The sequence below is a fragment of the Cyanistes caeruleus genome, chromosome 16 (assembly GCF_971803275.1).
Source record: "Cyanistes caeruleus chromosome 16, bCyaCae1.hap1.1, whole genome shotgun sequence".
In the NCBI taxonomy this organism is placed as follows: Eukaryota; Metazoa; Chordata; class Aves; order Passeriformes; family Paridae; genus Cyanistes; species Cyanistes caeruleus.
In genome coordinates, this window is record NC_141716.1 from 2,921,301 (window position 1) to 2,941,498 (window position 20,198).

Sequence of the window (20,198 nt, forward strand, 5' to 3'; positions counted from 1 at the left end):
GCACTGCGAGGAAAACTGGATAATAACACTTTAGATCCAAACTACAGCTGCATTGCCTGATGGTAAAAGGTGGGGTTTGTTGGTTGTGCATCATTCTTTGGAAGGTTGTCCCAAATGAAGATGCAGCTCTCTTTGTGTCTAACTAGAATGAATTCACTGTCCAACTGAATTTACTATAAACTCACACCTCTGCAAGGATGGAATACACTCTTACCTCGACACCATTATGACATTTATTATCCCACAAATTTTACTGAAGCAAAACTGCAAAAATTTTGTCAGAGGGCATGGCCTAGAGGGTACAGCTCATGTAAAATTAAACCATTTCAATTCACAGTCAGTAAAGCTAAAATGATGGAAGAATAAACAACTCCCTTCAAGCAGCAGGACATTTAAAATGGGATTGGCAAATACCAACTATAAACAGCTTTACAACAGTGAAACAGCTGATCAGTTCCTATAACAGAACAAAAAATCACCTTTGCCATAAGGGGGCTTTAGCTTAGTTCTCTCATTTTACAGCTCTTCCAGAAAAAAGATGTCAGTTCCAAGCTTAATTATAATTACCATTAGCTGCTACCTACCATTTAATTAGTTGGTAATAAAAGCAAGTCTCTTTTTTATCAAAGCAGTCAGCAGTGTCACTCCTTTGCATTCCTCCCATTAGCTGCAAATGTTGTTATGTGGACAAAGCAGGGATAGAACCAACAACAGCTAAATCTGGGGGAAAAAAAAATAACCCCAAAAGCTAAAACTGAAATAATTCAGAGAGGCAACTCAAACAGTCAGCTACCAAAGGAGATAGAAACTAAATTCTTCACTGCCAAGTGCCAATTCAAAGTGAAAACAGATTGAACCAAAAGTGTCCAAAAATGCTTTCCCATTTTGTAATGCTCACACCCCTAACGCCAGACAGAGCCCAGCTGTTTCTGCGACTGACTTCAAACAATAGCTGGGCTGTTTAAAAGCTGTTTAAAACAGGGAATGATGTTTGCCTGAAGACATACTGTATTAATGCAAATTGCTTTCAAATGCACATCCAGTTTCTTAAGCAAAAAAACCCCAAGATATTAAACTGAGTGGAAGTTACTGCTAGAGCCATACATAACCTGTCAGGCATAATTCAGTCACCCATAAGGGGCTGCATGGAGTGAGCTGGCATTCAGGGAGAAACACAGCAAAAGGGGCTTCTGTTTGTACCAAAGGAAAATGCTTTCCATTTCATTTTTCCTACTTTAGAAAGGCCTTAAGACTACGGAGTCTGTGTCTCCTTTTTGGACCTTCCCATCACCACCAGAGGAAACTGTGTTTGCTCCTTCCACGATGCTGCACACCACTGCTGTTAGCCATGCTGCCACAGTGCCTTCCTATCAGCTTAAGCACTGACCTTTAAGTAGTTATAACATGTTACTCCAGCTTTAATATTCTGATTTTAATGTCTCTGGAAGTGATTAACAGCACTAGCTTTATGTCTTTAGGTCCTTGCCTATTTGCTCACCACCTTCTGCTAATGTAACTTAATCATCACATGCTGCAGCACCCCAGGTTTCTATTTCTGGTTCAGTGAGACTGAAGTAGTAATAAGCAGAGCACGCTGTACCATCAGTGGGTTTCATTGCTCCTGAAAGCAAGAGGATTAAACCACAGATTCATGTTGTTCTGTGTGTCATCTTTCTCATCTGTACAATGGAGACAACACAGCTATGGCTGAGAGACAGAGAGGCTTCCTCACAACAGCAATTACACACCCATCTGTTAATTTTTTGTCAGTTATCTTTGCAGTATAGTTGTGAGATTGTTAAATAACCGAATTCGTGTAACTAGCAAAAAAGTAATCATGGCAAAGATCTCCAGGAATGTGACGACAGACAGCAGACATGTTTCCTTGATCCAGACTCAGCAGTCAGCAAAAAGATTTGAAAGACAAGGAAGAGACTAGTTTGGATACAAAGGAGAGGATGGCAGGAATGTTAAGATGACAATTCAAGAAAATTTCTTGGAACAGTCACAAAAATGGAAATCAGCTGGAAATCCACCATTTCCTTGTATACTGTACAAGAATAATGCTCAGACAGTGAGTAAAGACCATCTCATTATAAAATGTTACACCACAGCAAGAGAAGTCCCAGTCCTTGTGATACTGACTGTGCACCATTTCCACATTGTTGTGCCAACACTTAACTTGAAGAATGTATAAAAGAAATCTACTGGATTTGTCAAGCTCCTCCTTTATCAAAGGGCCAGGTCACTCCTCATGGCCTGTGTGCCCACTTCACTTCACATTAAAGAACTTTTTAAAATTTACCTAACAAACCTGTTGCTTGTTAAAAGCCCTAACATCTCTTTAAGTAAAGATTTCTTAGATAAGCTGCTTAAACTATCAACAGTAGCTTTCTTGATTTGTTAAAAAAATTTAGCAGCAAGAGAAAACATATCAATGTGCCCCGCTGCAGGCTCCCTGCACCTGCCTTGCACTGCTGCCATGGACCTGACCTTCCATGGAGCCAACTCAGCCAAAGGGAAAACACCAACACAGCAAAGGCACGAGCAGGGCTGCAGAGGTCTCGCAGTCCATGAAGGTGGAGGGAGCAGCTGAGCCTCTGCCAGCCGCACCGGGAGAAAATTCCCATTCCAGGCACAAGGCAGCCCCATCCCATCAGAAGAAGCTTCAGCAGAAGACGAGGCAGCAGCGCGCTCCCCATCCTCTCTCCTGGCTGGGGTGACATTAGCACATAGGAACCTGCTAAGGGAACCAAAGAACTCTTTGTATATCGCCTGGACATGGCCAAAGCCATGGAGCGACGGGAGGGAAACTGAGGCAGCAATTCCAGCACCTCGGAGCGGCTCCCATTGAGCTCCCACGGCCGCGGCCCCGCGCTGCCACCTGCGGGAAGCGCCGGGAATGAGCGCTCCGGGAACCGGGAATGAGCGCTCCCGGCACCGGGAATGAGCGCTCCCGGCACCGGGAATGAGCGCTCCCGGCACCGGGAATGAGCGCTCCGGGAACCGGGAATGAGCGCTCCGGGAACCGGGAATGAGCGCTCCCAAAACCACACCGGGAATGAGCGCTCCGGGCACCGGGAATGAGCGCTCCGGGAACCGGGAATGAGCGCTCCACACACCGGGAATGAGCGCTCCCGGCACCGGGAATGAGCGCTCCGGGCACCGGGAATGAGCGCTCCGGGAACCGGGAATGAGCGCTCCACACACCGGGAATGAGCGCTCCCGGCACCGGGAATGAGCGCTCCGGGAACCGGGAATGAGCGCTCCCGGCACCGGGAATGAGCGCTCCGGGCACCGGGAATGAGCGCTCCGGGCACCGGGAATGAGCAGGGCCAGGAATGAGCGCTCCCAGCACCGGGAATGAGCGCTCCCGGCACCGGGAATGAGCGCTCCGGGCACCGGGAATGAGCGCTCCGGGCACCGGGAATGAGCGCTCCCCACACCGGGAATGAGCGCTCCCAGCACCGGGAATGAGCGCTCCCAGCACCGGGAATGAGCGCTCCGGGCACCGGGAATGAGCGCTCCCAAAACCGCACCGGGAATGAGCGCTCCGGGCACCGGGAATGAGCGCTCCGGGCACCGGGAATGAGCGCTCCGGGCACCGGGAATGAGCGCTCCCCACACCGGGAATGAGCGCTCCGGGCACCGGGAATGAGCGCTCCCAGCACCGGGAATGAGCGCTCCCAGCACCGGGAATGAGCGCTCCCGGCACCGGGAATGAGCGCTCCCGGCACCGGGAATGAGCGCTCCGGGCACCGGGAATGAGCAGGGCCAGGAATGAGCGCTCCCCGCACCGGGAATGAGCGCTCCGGGCACCGGGAATGAGCGCTCCCGGCACCGGGAATGAGCGCTCCCCACACCGGGAATGAGCGCTCCGGGCACCGGGAATGAGCAGGGCCAGGAATGAGCGCTCCCGGCACCGGGAATGAGCGCTCCCGGCACCGGGAATGAGCGCTCCCCACACCGGGAATGAGCGCTCCGGGCACCGGGAATGAGCAGGGCCAGGAATGAGCGCTCCCGGCCCAGCAGTGCCCCTGAACTCCCGCAGGAGCTCTGCAGGAACACCAGAGCCACCCTCCAGTCTCGGCTCTCCGCATGCCCTTGGCAGAGCCCAGGATCCTTTTGAGGTCAATTCTTCCAAATTTTAGAATGCAATTGATTCCAATTGACACATCACATCACTGCACAATGTCACAATGTGGCTTTGCATCACTGAAGCGACTCCAGTGTCAAGTCTGTTTTACTACAGAGCCTTCATAGTAAAAAAACGTATCCAAAGGCCTGGTTCTACTCTTTCTTTGCTTTTTATCTGCTGGGTCTGTGCAAAACTTTATTTCCTCACACATTAACTATTTAAAGCATAGACAATTTCAAGCTGGCAGAGGAAACTCGGAATGCAAGTTCCCTCTTTTTTCCCAAATAACTGGATTACCTCAGAACACTGTTACATAATGCTACAGAACACTCCAGTATTATCTGTTTCAGACATGAATAATTCCTGTGTATTTAACAACTCCTCCACAATTAGTAAATTAAAATATTTTACATCTGGCATCTGTTCAGAATAGCTACTGCTTTAAAAGATATTAATACATATCTACTGGTCTAAAATAGGTAATGTAATGAAATTAAGTTATCTTCGTAAAATAGAAATCAGAATAGTGATGCAAATATTTGCATAGTTATGCAAATTCTCAATCATGAAGAACAATCACTGCTGTTAAAAAGCATAAGGCCATTAGGAATGGTTCCTGAGGAGGTCAAAGCATTCTTTCTTGATTTCCAAAATGACACATTTATAGCTTCTAGCTACAGAAATAATAATTTGAAAGTTCAGAGATAAAAATATCTTTTATTACTACATTCACATTCCACTCTCTGTAGTCTGATTTTTAGATGTCAGCACAGAATGAATCAGCTTTGTTATTAACAATTCAAATGAACAATATATATTCAGCAAATTGATCAAAGAATTTAAACAACTTCTAAAATTAATTTTCACAAAGAAATCTGCTGCTTAGAGTTTATAACACAAATGGAGAAAGCACAACAAGAATAAAGTTAACAATATCATTTAAGCAATTATCATGAACAAAAGTATTCTTAAGTCCTGTCACTGGTAAGAACAAATGAAGTTACTGAAATTTCACCAGCATGAAAAAAGGCACAGAGCAATCAATATGAAACTGTGTAAACAGTGAAGTAACAGCTCTGTAATGGAGGGACAACACCAATGAAGAATTTCAATGAATCCAAGCCCTCTGATTTCTCAGGGTTTGCTACAAAACCGAAGGAGGCTTTTGTTACCAAAGTGGTAATTCCCGTGTTTGACAGAGATGATTGAGGATGGGATTATTTACTGTAAGACTGCAATTATCTCCTGCTAATGCCAACATCCTCCCTTATCTGCTCACCCGAGCACAGAGATCCTGGGGACACTGTGGCTCTTAAAGCTCCTGGCACTGCTTTGGGTCACAGAACAGCTGCTGAATTAAAGAAGTTATCCTAGAACAGGCATTTAGACACTTTACCATGAACAGGATAAAGATGTTCATAAACTAACTGGCAAAAACTTAAAGTTTCATTTTTAACAGGCCGTTCAAATTAAAAAAAGTTAGAAGCTGCAGTTGCTGTGAGCATGCAGCTCAGCACAGCACAGGAATTCTCTGTCCCTGACCACAGCAGCAGAACCAGCAACCACAGCCTGCCCAACGTGCAAACCCAAACCATTTAATACTGGTCAAATTCCACACCATAATGAAGTTAAACATAGATGTTAATCTTGAAATTGGGATGAGGGTTTGGCATTTCAATTAAATTTAGTTGTTTCATGACCTAATAATATTTAGTTATGCTGGTGCTTATTTATAATGGAATGTAACATAAGAATAACAGCATTAAAGATGAATATTTAAAAAGTATTTAAGATTTTATGAGGAGGCTTCCAAGTATTAATTATAAATGACAAAAAAAAAGTGTGAACAGTGCATAAATGGCAATTGTGATCATTGTAACGAATCATGAAAATTAATAGTACTTACTGTAATGACTCTAGTAATTATTAAGAGTTAAACCCAGTAGGTCTTATAACCTAAGGAAAGTTAGAGAATTGTATTTGACAGTTAAATGTTTTTCTGATTTTTAAGTATTCCATAAACATGAACTTTCCTAAATAACACAATTGTGCTTCATTGAAGAGCTAATAGAATCAAAGTCGTGGGTGTGGCTTGGATCTGGTGCTAAAAGGAGGATCACAAACTTACATGGGAACACTTGCAAGGCTGGTTAGAGGGACAAAGAAAACAGATCCCAGCGTCAGCTTAAGGACACAGAAGGTTTCACATTCCCAGAATGTGGGGGTCCTCCACACTTCTCTGCCACCCGTTCCTACTTCATTTTTGCCATGCAGTTCTGTCTGCCCAGCCAAATGAGCTGGGAAAAACTCAGACAAAAGGTGAGTTTCTAATTATCAGCAGTATGAGATGGTGCTTTTCAACAAAATTGCATCATGCATTCTATTGCATCATGAATTCCACTAGAAACTAAAGTGTTTGCAGAAAGGAGATTTAGTAAATGTACCAAAAAAATCATTGCCTTTCATGTGCTCACCTCAGCAAAGTATAAACACTGAAATTCAGGCAGCTCTCACTGATACTGAGAGAGAAATTTGCCTCAGATCAGTCTGCAATTCTGTGAGTAAAACTGGGAAAAAACGAATGCAAGGTGAAACAACGCATCCATTCTTCAATAAATGATTTTGAAATCAGCTGGTTTTCCCCATTCTGTTATTACAGGTATGTAATAAACCAGGTGAAAGTTGCCTCTAATTTCCACACTTTGCAATGGTATTTAGGCCACAAAAAAGAAACTGCAGCAAGAAGAAACATGAGCACAGAAGGGCTTCAATAGCTTCCAACTTCATCTTTTCTACCTTTCCAGCTGGAGGTAGTTCCACATTTTGAACTGCTCAGTTACAGCTACTGAGAACAAGGAAGACTAGTCTCTTTATGCAGTAATTTTTCATCACTTTGAGGATCCATTTAATAAGTTGCTTCTGTTCTGTGCTCCCCAGGAGTTGCTGTTTCTGCCCCATCTAAAACAGGAACAATCTCACTGGCACAATGTTCATTTTCCACACTAGAGTCATCCTGGAATGATATCAGGGCAACTTTGAAAAAAAAAATAATTAAATATTGGGATAATTAACCAGACAAGTAAATATTTTAATAAATTTAACAAGCATGCAGTTTAATTTAGGAGAGAAAATGCTGCCAATATGTAACTACAGCACTCTTTTCTCTTACACTTTACTTGGGGAATGAATATATCTTCTGTTGAATATTACATTACAAGCCACATTACTGAGTTTGGTATTCTCATCAGAGGAAAACTAAGCATTTTTTAACTGGAAATTTAATTATCATATGCATCCCTTTTCTTTTTTAATTATTAGTAACAGCAAATCACTGACAGCCCCAGCCTCACAAGTCATCATCTGCAAAGCCACACTGAGGGTCCCACAGGCCCCTTCAAGTTGTGCAAGAAGTGGACAGTGATATATAAATACTTGCAAATGTCAATTTTTGGGGAAAAAACCTTCTGGAACAGCACAGAAGTTTCTAGGCTTTGTGTAAGTCAATTAATGAACTGAATATTTGCATGAACAACATCTGACGATACATTATCACAGCTCTAGAAAACCAAGCTTTCAGATGAAGGTATTTACAAGATACCAAAAAGAAATTGTTTGCATGTAGGAAAATATTAATAAACAGCAAAATCTAATTACTGCAAAAACATAAACACTGCAGCTGTAACATTTCTCTCTAACCATACCATTACAGCCTCACCAGTGAAAACAGAAGTGTCAATGCTAATGTAAACTCAGCTGCTGATATATATTCATTAGATTCAGAAAAGCTCCAACAGTTCTTCTTCTCACTACATCTAGTTTTCTCAGTTCAGCTATAATCTGATATACCAAAAGGCGAGGTTTAGGGACATCTAGGCTTAAGGTGTATCTCCCCATTCTTTTACTCCACAAAAATCATCTGAAAGCATTGCTAAAAAGGGAGTTTAGGAACTCAACTGCAGGAGCAGGGAACAGCTCAGGATGGTACCTGTGCACTGACCCAACTCACATGACAAGAATCTGTGACACACTGTAAAGCCTATTCTGAAGTGTTCTTCCATTATTAGCTTCACTGTGAAACAGTAATTAAGCAGCAGGGAAGATTCACTGCCTTAGCCTTTTAGTCTTGATTCTAATTTACATGATTAAATTCTAACTTAGTCACTGATTACCTTCTGGGTTAGCACGCTTCGGGTGCTCATGGATTTTATTTTTGCCTTTGCTTCCTTTTCTGGATGTAGCAGTTTTTGCCCTCACCAATCCACAATTTTCAGCATGCTTACACATATTACTCTGTTAGCATAATGAAGAACAAATATATCAATCAAATATTAATCTATGTAAGCAATTTAACACACACAAAGCAAATATGGTTCTGACAGACAAATTCTGGAACACTGAGCAGAAGACTGACTTAGTTAACAACCTCCATAAAACTCCTGAAGATTTTCCAGAATATATATTAAAATTCTGCTTTAAAAGAACATTGCCATTTGGTGGGCATAAAATAAAATTTATCATTTTCTGGTTCCTGGATAAGCAATAAAGTTTTACATGTAAAATCTGTATGTGGAAAAAGGGTCACATTTATTTTAAAGTGTGCACAGTTAACCCAAAATGAGCACATGTTCTCACTGCATATGGTTATAAGTGAGTAATAATTTCTTACTTTCCTTGCTGAACTGGTCCTAGCTATCCTAAAAGTACTCTTTAAAATAAATGTTTCAGTTCACACTGAATTTATTCTGCATCACCACTGAAAATCACATTTCAGGCTCAAATACTACATTTTGTTCTTTATCACAACATCCCTGAAAGTGATTGCTCTTACTTCATACTTCTAAGCAGTCATGTACAAAAGATTTTCCAAGAAGATAGACTCATCTTTCCAGCATTTCAATTTCACTGTTCATTTGTGAGGGATTTACCCTGGAAATAAGCACCACTACACTATTTTAGTTGGACTGCAGTCACAAAAGATTTTGTTTTCTTAAGGGAAATAGAACCCCAAAGCCAAGCGTGCCTTACGCCACCACCAGCAGAGCAAGCAGTGTTTTCCCAGGGAACTGAAATACCTGGTTACATGTGCAGCTGCACTGAGCACATCTGAATCTTTTCTCATTCCTGTGAGTCTTCCTGTGCTGAAGGAAAGCGTAGCGCTCGTGGAAAGCTGCCTCACAGTCCCTGCACTTCACTGCCTCTTCCATGTAGGAATGCAGATTCCTCAGGTGGACACCTGGACAGTTATTGAAAACAACCCATTTTAATGGCAAGGTTTTTATTTTCACAGTTTTGAACAAGAGTTGGGCTGTGTATAGCCCTGAGTAATGCAAATCTGGTAGAGGAAAACACAAAAGAACCTTCCGTGCTCTCTGCAGTAGGAGTAAAATAGACAAACAAAAGGTTAAACAAAAGCTGCAGCAAGATGTTGTAACTTCCCAAAGAAATCAAGCAGTTCTAAGTCTGCATGTTACTGATTTCAGTAGAAATCGTTTAACAAATCAAATCCTTCCCAAAAAAAACAGTTTTAATACAGCATTTTCATGTATTTCTGAAAATTTAAAATTCTGTATCAGTTTTGTTGTTACTGGTCAGCTCTACTGTTGCCAACACTCCTGAAAAAACAGAAGACCACAGTGCCACAGGTATCTAGCAAATAAAAAAAAGAATAAGCTAAGTATTTGCTACTTTGCATTTTAAACAAATTAAAACATCAACCACAAGATGTCACCACATCTCTTTGAAGGAGGAACTTACCTGGAAAACTACAAATACATTTTACTTAAAATATTCTGTGATAATATGAAGTCAGCTATAACATATTTGGTGAAATTTTGTGAAAATTAGAGATTTTACCTCTACTTAGCTTTACATTTCATTTCCAGTGTTTTCCTCTAAACTCACCCAAATCACTTTTTCGGGAAAGGAAAGTACTACAATGTGGACATTGGTGTTTTGGCACATTTTCTCCATGCTTCTGTAACATATGGATTTTCATGGTACCACTTTGAGTGAATCTGGTTTGGCAAACATAACATTCATAGTGTTTTTCACCTATTAAAAAGAAATTAAAGTAACATATGGTTAGAAACTCTACTTATTTGATATAAATTCCAATTTCCACAGAATTCAACATCCATGTTCTAACAGCAACAGTTTCCAGATCAACCAAAAGTTAATATTAGTTGACAGTGCACAAAAGGCCAAACAAGTCTCCAGAAGTTTACATAACTGATTGCAACACAAAATCTTGGCTTTCCTGAGTCCACAAGTCAAACTGCTGAAGCATAAATCCATGAATATAATCCTAAACTAGGAATCAGGAATTATTTTAATTATCATCTATTCTTCCTTGAATGCTTCATGTACAAAAATGCAGAATTATCTTCAAATATGCAAGGAGAGAAAGTCAACAGCAGCAAAACATTGTGGTAAGAGTGACACACCACCAGACATTGATAATGGTGGGAAGGGAAATTAGGAAATTGGTTTTTTGCTTTTCTTCCCAAAAAGTCACATCAGGTGTGACTATCATTAAAAATTACATCAACACTGGCAACTGGCACAGCTTTGAAACAACTCCAGGCTGGTTCTGTGGAAGAAGTCCCTGCCAGTAGTGAGTAACACTCTTGAACTCTTCCAGAAAAAAATAATTCAGTTTAATTGCACCAAACTGTCTCAAGATATGAACCAATGTGTGACAAGTGGGGATATTTGGAAAATTTGATTCAAACCACGCTGTCACACTCTGATTCAACTTAGAACATTAATCAGAGCACAAATTACATACCATAATTGAGCCAAGTTAAACCCTGAAATATAGGATTGATACCCACTGCCCCTGAGATGACTTGCATGTTACAGAGCTATGACAAGAACACACTGCTTTCAAAATTAAACCAATTTTGACCAAATTAGTTGCTGGCAATCTGGGGTCATAACAATATCCATGTTCTGAACAGATATTTAAAAATCTCTCATAGATACCTCTCCATGTAAAATCAACTAATTGAGTAATAAAAGTGACAACCTGACCCACAGAAAAGGAAATACTTTTCTAATAGAAAAGAAGTTTAGGATGAAGAGCAAGACTAACTTCTAGCACTGCCGGGCTTCCAACTTCCAAATCCAGAACACTGAAAGAGAACATGTTTTTACTCCAAATCATAAATAAAAAAAGGGCTGACCTTGAGTTTGAAATGAGATCGCTCTAACCCTATGAATACTGAGGAGCTGAGGCCCTGGAGTTGATCATTATCCCAGAATTCTACCTGTGTGAGTTAACATGTGCCTTTTCAGTTTGTAGGTATCTTTGCTTGCATAGCTGCACAGGTGACAGGGGTAGGGCCGCTCTCCCGTGTGCGAGCGAACGTGGCGTCTCATCTTGCTGGCCTCAGATAAAAATGAGAGATTTTCAACAGTAACATCTACATTAGAGATATATTTAATTAAAATGTAAGCAATTTTACACAATACACCTACTGCAATTTAAAACATTGCATTAATCCCTGAATTAGCACTCTTACATCCATGTTTTTCCCTGCATAATCAGCCTGTTGTGGTTTTGGGACACTTCTGCACTATTTCCCCATATTATCTTACTTCCATATTTAATGTCCACATTAGAAAAATGGGAAATTTTATAATAAGAACAAGAAAGATAAAATTTTAAAAAGAGGATACCTACTACTGTCATGCTACTTGGATGTACCAAACAAAAAATTCTTTGAAAACACTCAAGAAAATAAATTAAAGACCAAACCCATTATCCAGAGACTATCCACCTTCAAGTCCCAATGAAGCACCTTAGTTACAAAGTTAATTCAATTATACTTTTTTTTAATGCTGTTTTTCTGATATGCTCTACATAAATATTGTAGGTACGTGAGTAGGAGTTATCATATGTTCAGTTCCTCCATTTATAAACACAATTAATGAATTCACTGCTAGATTCCTTCAAATCTACACCACTATTCACTTAAATAAAATTAAACATGACTGCCAACCTTTGCTACACAAAAGTCAAATAATTTGCATGGCAGTACTGGAGAGCTCCTTCAGGTTTCTTCATTCAGGTAAAGCTTACAGGAATGAGAGTTCTGTAAAAGCAGTGAATGCTGAATAGCCCCTTACTGAAACAAGGGAAAGAATAGGGTAATTTAACATCAGCAGTCAGGGTTTTTAAAGATGCAAGCTATCCAAAGTCTAATTATTAAGATAAGGTGCGTGGAATAAAGTTCAGGATTGCTTACAGCTTTAGATCTGGACACAGCACAAATTCAGATATTGAATATCCACTAAATTGTGACAGTGATTCAATCACAGATGCATTTCTGAAAGCCTGTGCACCCAATTCAATTGCCATTTCCAAATGCACCCTTAAGCAGACTCTAAGGTATTTTGTTCTTGATGAAAAAAATTCTAGTCCTGGAAAAAAAAACCAAACACCATCAAGTATATAAACATAATACATGAACTTCTTTTTAGACATTAGCTAGTCTTGCCCTACAGTACATGGAATGTCGTGTACATGACAACCAAGAATGCTTCTGCAGGACCAAAATCACACAAACACATTGTCAAGCAGCAATTTTAGCATAACAAAAGGGAAAAAAGCTCTTAAAATGCAATTAGTTCAAAAACCCCTAAATAATTTTATGAATATTAATTTGGAGCAACACATTAGCAAATACTTCATGGACAAAGTAAGGGTTCCAGGAATTCAGGTTACTTGTTCCTTCTTTGCAGGATGATGGGGATGAAAAGATGAGTGCAATGAAATGAAATTAAATGAAATGCATGTCACCAGGAAGTTGTAGCCATCAGCCACCTTGCAATAACACTGCAGCAACATAAGAGATTAACACAATCCACCAGTGTGTCCGAGGCCATCAGCAGAACCTGGATTCTCATGGTTAAAAATCTGGGCAAAAATTGTCTGTACACTAAAATCTTGGCAGGTGAAAAACTTCACACCTTCCCAAAAGATTCAGTAAGGCTGTACTTACTTCTACACTGGAGTATTCACATATTGTGCACTTGAAAGGCTTCTCCAAAGTGTGTTTGTACCTCCTGTGTCGTGAAAGCTCCCCTCGGGTCACAAATGCTGTGTCACACTCACTGCATTTATGGGGTTTGTTCCCTGCAACAATACACCACAAGACTTTGATTCAACACAACAGCAATGTGAATTTGTCTGCCTTAAATCAACATGCAGAATTTTTAAATAGAACTTTTTCTGATATTCTGATTTTTTACATACAATAAATCATAGAGCGATTTGGGTTGGAAAGGACCTTAAAGCTCATTTTGTTCCACCCCCTGCCATGGGCAGAGACACCTTCCACTATCCCACGTTGCTCCAAGCCCTGGTCAGCCTGGCCTTGGACACTTCCAGGGATGGGGCAGCCACAGTTTCTCTGGGCAATCTGTGCCAGTGTCTCAACACCCTCCCAGTAAAGAATTTCTTCCGTATATATGCACACAATAAGTTTATTATAAACAGAATTTATTGCTTCGCTTCATATGTTTATATAGCAAAATGAAAACATCACAGAAAATTCTATTCTTCACGCAGGAATGAAGCACAGCTGAAGTCTCTGTTGAGCTGACAAGAATGCTACTTAACAAAATAAACAAATACACACACACAGAGTCTCCTAACTACAGACCACGTCTTTTCAGTGTGGAACAGCACAGAAAATCAGAGGAATTTCTGAGCATAAAATGATCACAGAACACAGCTCAAAGGCAAAGGCACTTGCCTGTTAATTCAGTTTTGAAGACAGTATGTACCATGAAGGGTTTTCAAGCATTAGGTACCTGTATGTGTGTTCACATGGTTATGCAGCAGAGTTGCTGTATGGAAGGCCTTCGGGCAGAGGTGACACACGTGATGTTTCTCATCTGAATGGGTTTTCAAATGACGCCTAAGACTTGATAACTTGACTGAGGTGAATGTGCAGAAAAAACAGTTGAAACATTCTTTTTCTCCTGTTGAAACAAAGACATATTTACACTGTATATAACACAAAATAATGACTACTTTTGTTAAAAATGGTACCAATTTCTAAAGAGTCCCTCTAGTCTGGGTAAAACTGCTTCAAACTTCTACATCAAAGGATTCATTAAGACTTAAGTGATTTGCCCCCAAAATTGTGTTATTTCTTAGTGGTATAGTTTAGAATCTAATCCCAGGAAACCTAACTCCTGCTCTTGCTCTTACCTCCAAAACAGGATGAGACTTCCTCTCTCAATACCATCATTAAGTCTTACAACCTGTGCAACAAACTTCTTGACAACAACTGTGTAATTAGCACTAAGTAAGTTTATGCAAAGATTTGAAAATGGCAGGTTAAGCTATTCCCAGCTTTCTGGTGCTCCTTAATCTGTAAAGTGCATATAAAAAAATCATGATGTAAAAGCCTCTTTAAAATTACTGGTTGAATTTGAGAGGAAAAAAAAAAGTTCTTTGGAGAAGTCATAGAATAAAATTCAGGGCACAAGAGTAATGAATTTCTTTTGAGAGTAACAAGATTAAATGTGCAACACTTTCAGTTATGAAGAAGATTTGAAACTGTGAAATGGCAAATACGTCACATTTGAAGAGTCTTTCCAGAACAGTTGCCTCAGCTCCCAAGTGTGCTCTCTGTAATGATTTTCATGCTGAGACCAAAATGCATTTTATACAATGCTTTATAACACACAGAGATGTGCAGATAACACTTCAGTTCAGTAACAGCAAACAAAACCACTTTATTGTCATTTATTCATTGTGGATTCATGCCCACACAAAGGAACATTGTTAGCTTTGTTAAAACTGCTCAAATGTGCTTCCTATAAAGGCTGTAACTGAAACAGGGGACATTAACAATTTGTACCATAGAGAACCTCAGCCAAGATACCTTAACTTCCAGATACAACACACACATTTACAGACTCAACATCACTGATGTCATCCAATTTTTACAGTACACACACAGTTTCTAGGGAAACAGATGCTTATCTGTTCTCTTCTGAGTCAGTCAACTTCTGTAACATACTTTTATGTTTCTAACTTCTTAAATCAGCCATTTTCTGTTATTCTTATTTAGGTTCTGGGAAAGGCTTTGCTGATAGGTATTGGTTGATAACTGCCCACCACTTTCTGCTGGCAATGTGGAACCACTCTAAACTCAACCATAAACCCTCAAACAAGCACATTTTGAAGCTGAATGAGTGAATTGAGACACTAAATAAATTACTAGGTGTATTCAAAGGCACTTATACAATATTAACTTTGAAATCTCCCGGGAGGATTCAAATACCACACACTGTTCAAAAGACCATTAATTTCTAAATGCCATCCAAAATGTCTCTCTCGAAAACATGGCAGATGACATCAGCCTGAAGATCTTCAAGCACTTAAGGCTGAAGGTTTTATTTCTTCTTCCAAATTTCCACAGAATGTTAAGACTTAACCTAATCTAAACTTAGTAATTACCACTGTAAATATTTAATGTGAAACTTCAACCTCAGTTCAAAATGTTGCTTAACATGTCTTATCTAAAAATTAGCTACAAAGATTACTAACTTTTTACCTTTCTCCTGATGTGGAGCATTTGCCTCAAATTTTAGATTCTTGAGATTTCTTACAACTGTTTGTTCTGATGCAGTTGGATATTCCTGCTCTTTACTTTCATTGAATAAGTCTGACAAATCATCACCCCCTTTGCAGCTCTGACTCTTTGTTTGCCCAACAGTGGGAAAAACTTTCTCTCCTTCCCCCTCTTCAGATGGGCTCAGTTGCTGGATGTTATTTTCAAATGTAATGGCATCATTATCTCTGTCAATCTATTTTAAAAAAGAATATCTTTTACAACTTTCTCAATTAAAGGCAGTCGCTACTGGCAAATCAACTAAGCAGTCAAAAAAATGCAAGCCACCAATTCATTCTGATTTTCAGTCTTTAAGTCATCATCATGTGATGCACAAAACTGCAACAAAAATTTGCATTTAGCATACAGCAGCCTAACTGGTAAGTTACAATTCAGTAAGAATTATTACACCCTCCCGCTTCAAAATTTTATATAAAATTTCAGACCATCATTTTAAATTGCAGCAATGAGAACACAGAAACTTGTATCTTTATTTTTTTTTAAAGAAAATTTCAGTATGTTTACCTTTTCAAAGAAAGTGAGAAGTATGCTCTGTTTTTTAACAAAATAGGACTTCTGCAGGTTAATTGTAATGTCTTCTTTGTCATATAGCAATTAACCAGGCTGTGATACTTCTTGTATTAGCTAGACACAAATATGGCAATATGACCTACCTCAGAAATTATCTAGTGCTGCATGATTTTTTTAAGAAAAAGGATTTTATTGTAAAACAAATATAATAGCTAGCACAGAACAAAACTGGAGTGTTTGCATGTTCTTATTAATAAAATTAATTTCAAATGGAACTGCATTAAATACCCAGCTTTAACAATGACTCCAAGATTGAACTAATTGAATTAAGAAGAAAAAGGGAAATCCTGTAATGCCACATAAGAGATAGGGGTTATCAAACCAAATAGAACCAAACTGGTGAACTAAATTAAAAACCTGTCTGAATTTCAACAGTTAAATATCGTCTCGATATCATCTTGACAATCTGGGTCTCTTCCAATTGAGAATATTCTCTGAATCTTGAAAGACTAAACTTCTAGTTTGTCTTTTAAAAATGGATGAAATTATAAAAAGATGTACAGGGGACTGGATATTTAAGTCCAACAAATTTGAATAAATAATATTAACGCTTAAGTCAGAACCAAATCGGTGCGATGGTAGAAGCTAACAGGGAACAACGTATCTCTAATTTCACCTTATCCAGAACTAGTACCTCCATCAGGAGCCTGTCTGGTGGTTTATCTGTCTCCTCGCTTTCTGCGCTCTTTTCTTGCCCTTGTTCTTGCCGAATCTGCTCCAGCTCCAAGTCATACAACACGCAGATGCCGTCCCGCAGGCTCAGGGCCATGCCCGGGGCACGCAGCGCCCCAGGGCCCGGCCCAGCCCCACAGCCGGGCCCGGGCCCTGCGGGCTCCCTGCCCGTCCTGCTCCCCGTCACACACAGCGAGTCAGCCCGATCCGGGACACACACCAGCGCAAACCACGGGCGTTCAGGACCAGCCCCGAGCCCCCTCAGCGCTCCTGGCTCGGGGCTCCGGCGGCCCAAGGGCCCTCCCGCTGCGGGCGGTGCCCCCGCGGGGCGCTGGGACCCCCGGGCTGCTGGGCCATTGTGGCCGGGCTGTGGCAGGGGAGGCGGCGGGGAAGGGGCTCGGCGCCTGCCGTGCAGCTCGGCAGCGGCCTCTCCCTCAGCAGCGGCCGCAGTGGGAGCCCACTCGTGGGGAGCAGCTTTTGGGGAACGGCTGCTTCTCACGTGTTAATTCCCTACAAAACACAAAAGCCCCGAACCTGCGGAGCTTTCCCCCGCAATGCACCGGGTGCCCGCTGCTCCTTGGCCCCCACGCACGGCAAGTCCTGTCAGGGCAGCTGCCGTTTCCTCACCCTCTGAGCAGAGATGAAGACATCTCGTCCTTAATTGTAGGCCCTTAACCTTCTGCTCCCACTTGGCTGGAGACCACGGGGCCGAGCTCAATTGGTTTCTCCACTTGGGAAATATCTGAAGCACTTGCCGTGTTTCTGTGGCGGAAAGGCTCCAGCCGGGAGCCCTGTGCTGGAGTGCCGCTGAAGGGCCGCCTGATGCTGCCGCCACAGAAGTGTTGTACAAAATTGGCTCAAGTGGCTTTGCAGAGGCAGTGGAGCGATGTTTAAGCATCTTTACACTGTACCTTAGGCCTGGATTGGTTATTCAGTGAGAACAAGTTGAACGACTCCTCCAAAGGCATTGTGAAAATGTCTTTGAGGTAAACTTGCACAGTTTGAGTGACTTAACATTTAATCTTGTGTACCCTTCTAGACTAGTAATTTCCAGCCATCAAGCATTTTATAAAACCCACTTACTCTGAATACTCTATTATATGCCAGTGCAGAGGATAGATTTAGAGCTTTACTTCTAAATATTAGCTTGGTGCATTGCAGAGTACAGCACATTGCACAGGGACTGCAGCCCAGTGTGTTCCAGATCCTGCTAAACTGATTTACCCCAAATTAAGTGGTGGTTTTCCTTCCCTGGGGATGTAACCCAGGCATTTCTGAAATATCTATAGCACAAACAGCAGCCCACCCCACTGGCCTTTGAGCGGTACCCTAAGGTGAGGTGGGGTTATTTGACCTCATCCTCAGAGACATCAACTGAAAATCCCATAAACACCCTTGACAACAACCACTCCTATCTACAATTCTGTAAAATCTTAAATGCAAAAATAATACAGCATGTTTACATTTAACAACTGCAAGTTAGTCATAACTATTCTGCTGCTTGGAATCAACACAAACCCAAAGCAATTATTTAAGGCTGAATATCTATTCCAGCAATTTAGTGCTGATATCTTGGTTAGACACCACATTATTCATCATCCATGAATCCACGGGCTCTCAAAACTAAAGAACAGGATGCAGAGTATACAATATATTCACATAATTAGGCTGCCAGTAACTGTGGCCAGAGATTTTACTTCTTACACATTTCTAAATCTTTTCAAGTTGCTCTGTATACTGTGCAATTATGATTGTTGAAGGGCACTGTAGGGAAAAAAAGTTGTTACAGTAATACACCATCCTTTAGGTTATTTTAATGAGGTTTTCTGCACTTCAGCAGTCATCAACTTCTAATAGCTGTCCTGCCTTGCACTTCTGCATTATTAATACCAGCACCATCCATGCAGGTACGGTAAAGGTCTGTCGTTATTTCCATTAATAACCAGTATTTCCAAGGATTTATAGCTCAAACGCGGAATGCCTCTTCAGTTCATTTTTTGCTGAATTTAAAGGAACCACTTGGATCAGCAATCTAAGAATTCAACCAATTTCTGAGTAGGTTTTGACACACTAGAGGTTAACAGCTCCATAATGGCTATTATGGTGTGTTGTGTGTAGAGTCTCCAGTTACTGCTGCTGCATTGTCCATCTCTAGCTGCAATCTAGCTTCTACCCACTCTTCTGGGAGTCTGGTTCTTTCTAACACATCTAACAACCTGCATGAAAAGTCTATCACAAAAAGAATAGAGAGCTGTTTTATATTTTAAGTCATAATTATACTTTGGGGGGTAAATGTTCAAAATTAATTATTGTTTGTCAGGAGTATTTCATAAGGAGCATAAGGAATTTAATGTAGGCACATTTTCCTGTGCTAAAGTAATGTTACATAAAGAAACAAAACTCAGCCACAAGATACAGATAAATTGTTGATAAGAATCTACCACTTCATTAAAGTGAATACATGGACAAGTAAAATCCTTAATCAGCAGAGTAAATTTCCTTGGCTACACTAAGGAAACACAGCAAACTTTGTTCTGATTTGTGGTTTTCCACCCAAGTATAAGCAGTGCAGCTAATATTTTTCAAGAAGTAAAATACTGGGTTATCTGTTCGGAATGTCAGTCTTAAATCTGAATAATGTCCTTTATAATATTTAAGATGTTTAATGCATTTAGGTGGAGCTGACACTTTTAAAAGCTCCATTCCCATATATATAAAGCATATTTGACCTTGAATGTAGTTCAAGGTTTGCTTCCCTTTCTGTGTTTCAGAGACTCACTTTGGATGACTGCAGAAGCTGTTTATCCATCCTCTCTGGTGTTACTTTGCACCACCATCACAGGTTCTCAACTGCAGTCCTCCCATGCCAATGGAAGGATTGCCATCAATTTAACAGGGCTTGGAATTAGGCCCAGAATAGATAACTATGTGAAGCAATGACAGTGGGATTTATTTACACATTTTTGACCTGTCCACCAACTGTAGAATAAATCAGGAACTCTGCAGTGCACTTCAAAGAGAAAAAGAAAAAATAAAGAGACCAAAACATAAAACCCCAAAACAAATAGGTTCAAACTTAACCTCCAGTGCTCATAATTGTTTCATTTATGACACTCTGCCTTGTAGCTGAAACCTCCATTCTTCTCCAGAACATGACTCCTGTT

The 20,198-nt window shown here is 40.7% G+C and overlaps 1 protein-coding gene and 1 long non-coding RNA gene across 6 annotated transcripts in view; both read right to left on the reverse strand.

Moving 5' to 3' along the window:
• Positions 1-683, reverse strand: part of LOC147650123 (uncharacterized) — a 34,493-nt gene extending 33,810 nt beyond the window's left edge. Inside the window, exon 1 of the long non-coding RNA XR_015276888.1 lies at positions 585-683. This is a non-coding gene — a long non-coding RNA (uncharacterized LOC147650123). The remainder of the gene's footprint in view (positions 1-584) is intronic.
• Positions 684-4,834: 4,151 nt separating this feature from the next.
• On the reverse strand, positions 4,835-20,064 carry CTCFL (CCCTC-binding factor like). 5 transcript variants are annotated; one of them, XM_023939588.2, is made up of 10 exons: positions 16,997-17,355; positions 15,715-15,967; positions 14,361-14,523; positions 13,958-14,128; positions 13,144-13,277; positions 11,407-11,527; positions 10,040-10,189; positions 9,211-9,371; positions 8,308-8,428; positions 4,835-7,171 (listed from the first exon to the last, which is right to left on the reverse strand). In XM_023939588.2, exons 3-10 carry the CDS (start codon positions 14,398-14,400, stop codon positions 7,044-7,046), a joined length of 1,026 nt encoding a protein of 341 aa, XP_023795356.2. In that variant the 5' UTR covers positions 14,401-14,523; positions 15,715-15,967; positions 16,997-17,355; the 3' UTR covers positions 4,835-7,043. The 5 variants fall into 5 exon arrangements, with proteins under 5 accessions (XP_023795356.2, XP_023795355.2, XP_086708508.1 ...); XM_023939587.2 differs by lacking the exon at positions 14,361-14,523 and having other exon boundaries at positions 4,835-7,151; positions 16,997-20,064; XM_086852382.1 differs by lacking the exon at positions 14,361-14,523 and having other exon boundaries at positions 16,997-20,064.
• Between the last annotated feature and the right edge of the window lie 134 nt (positions 20,065-20,198).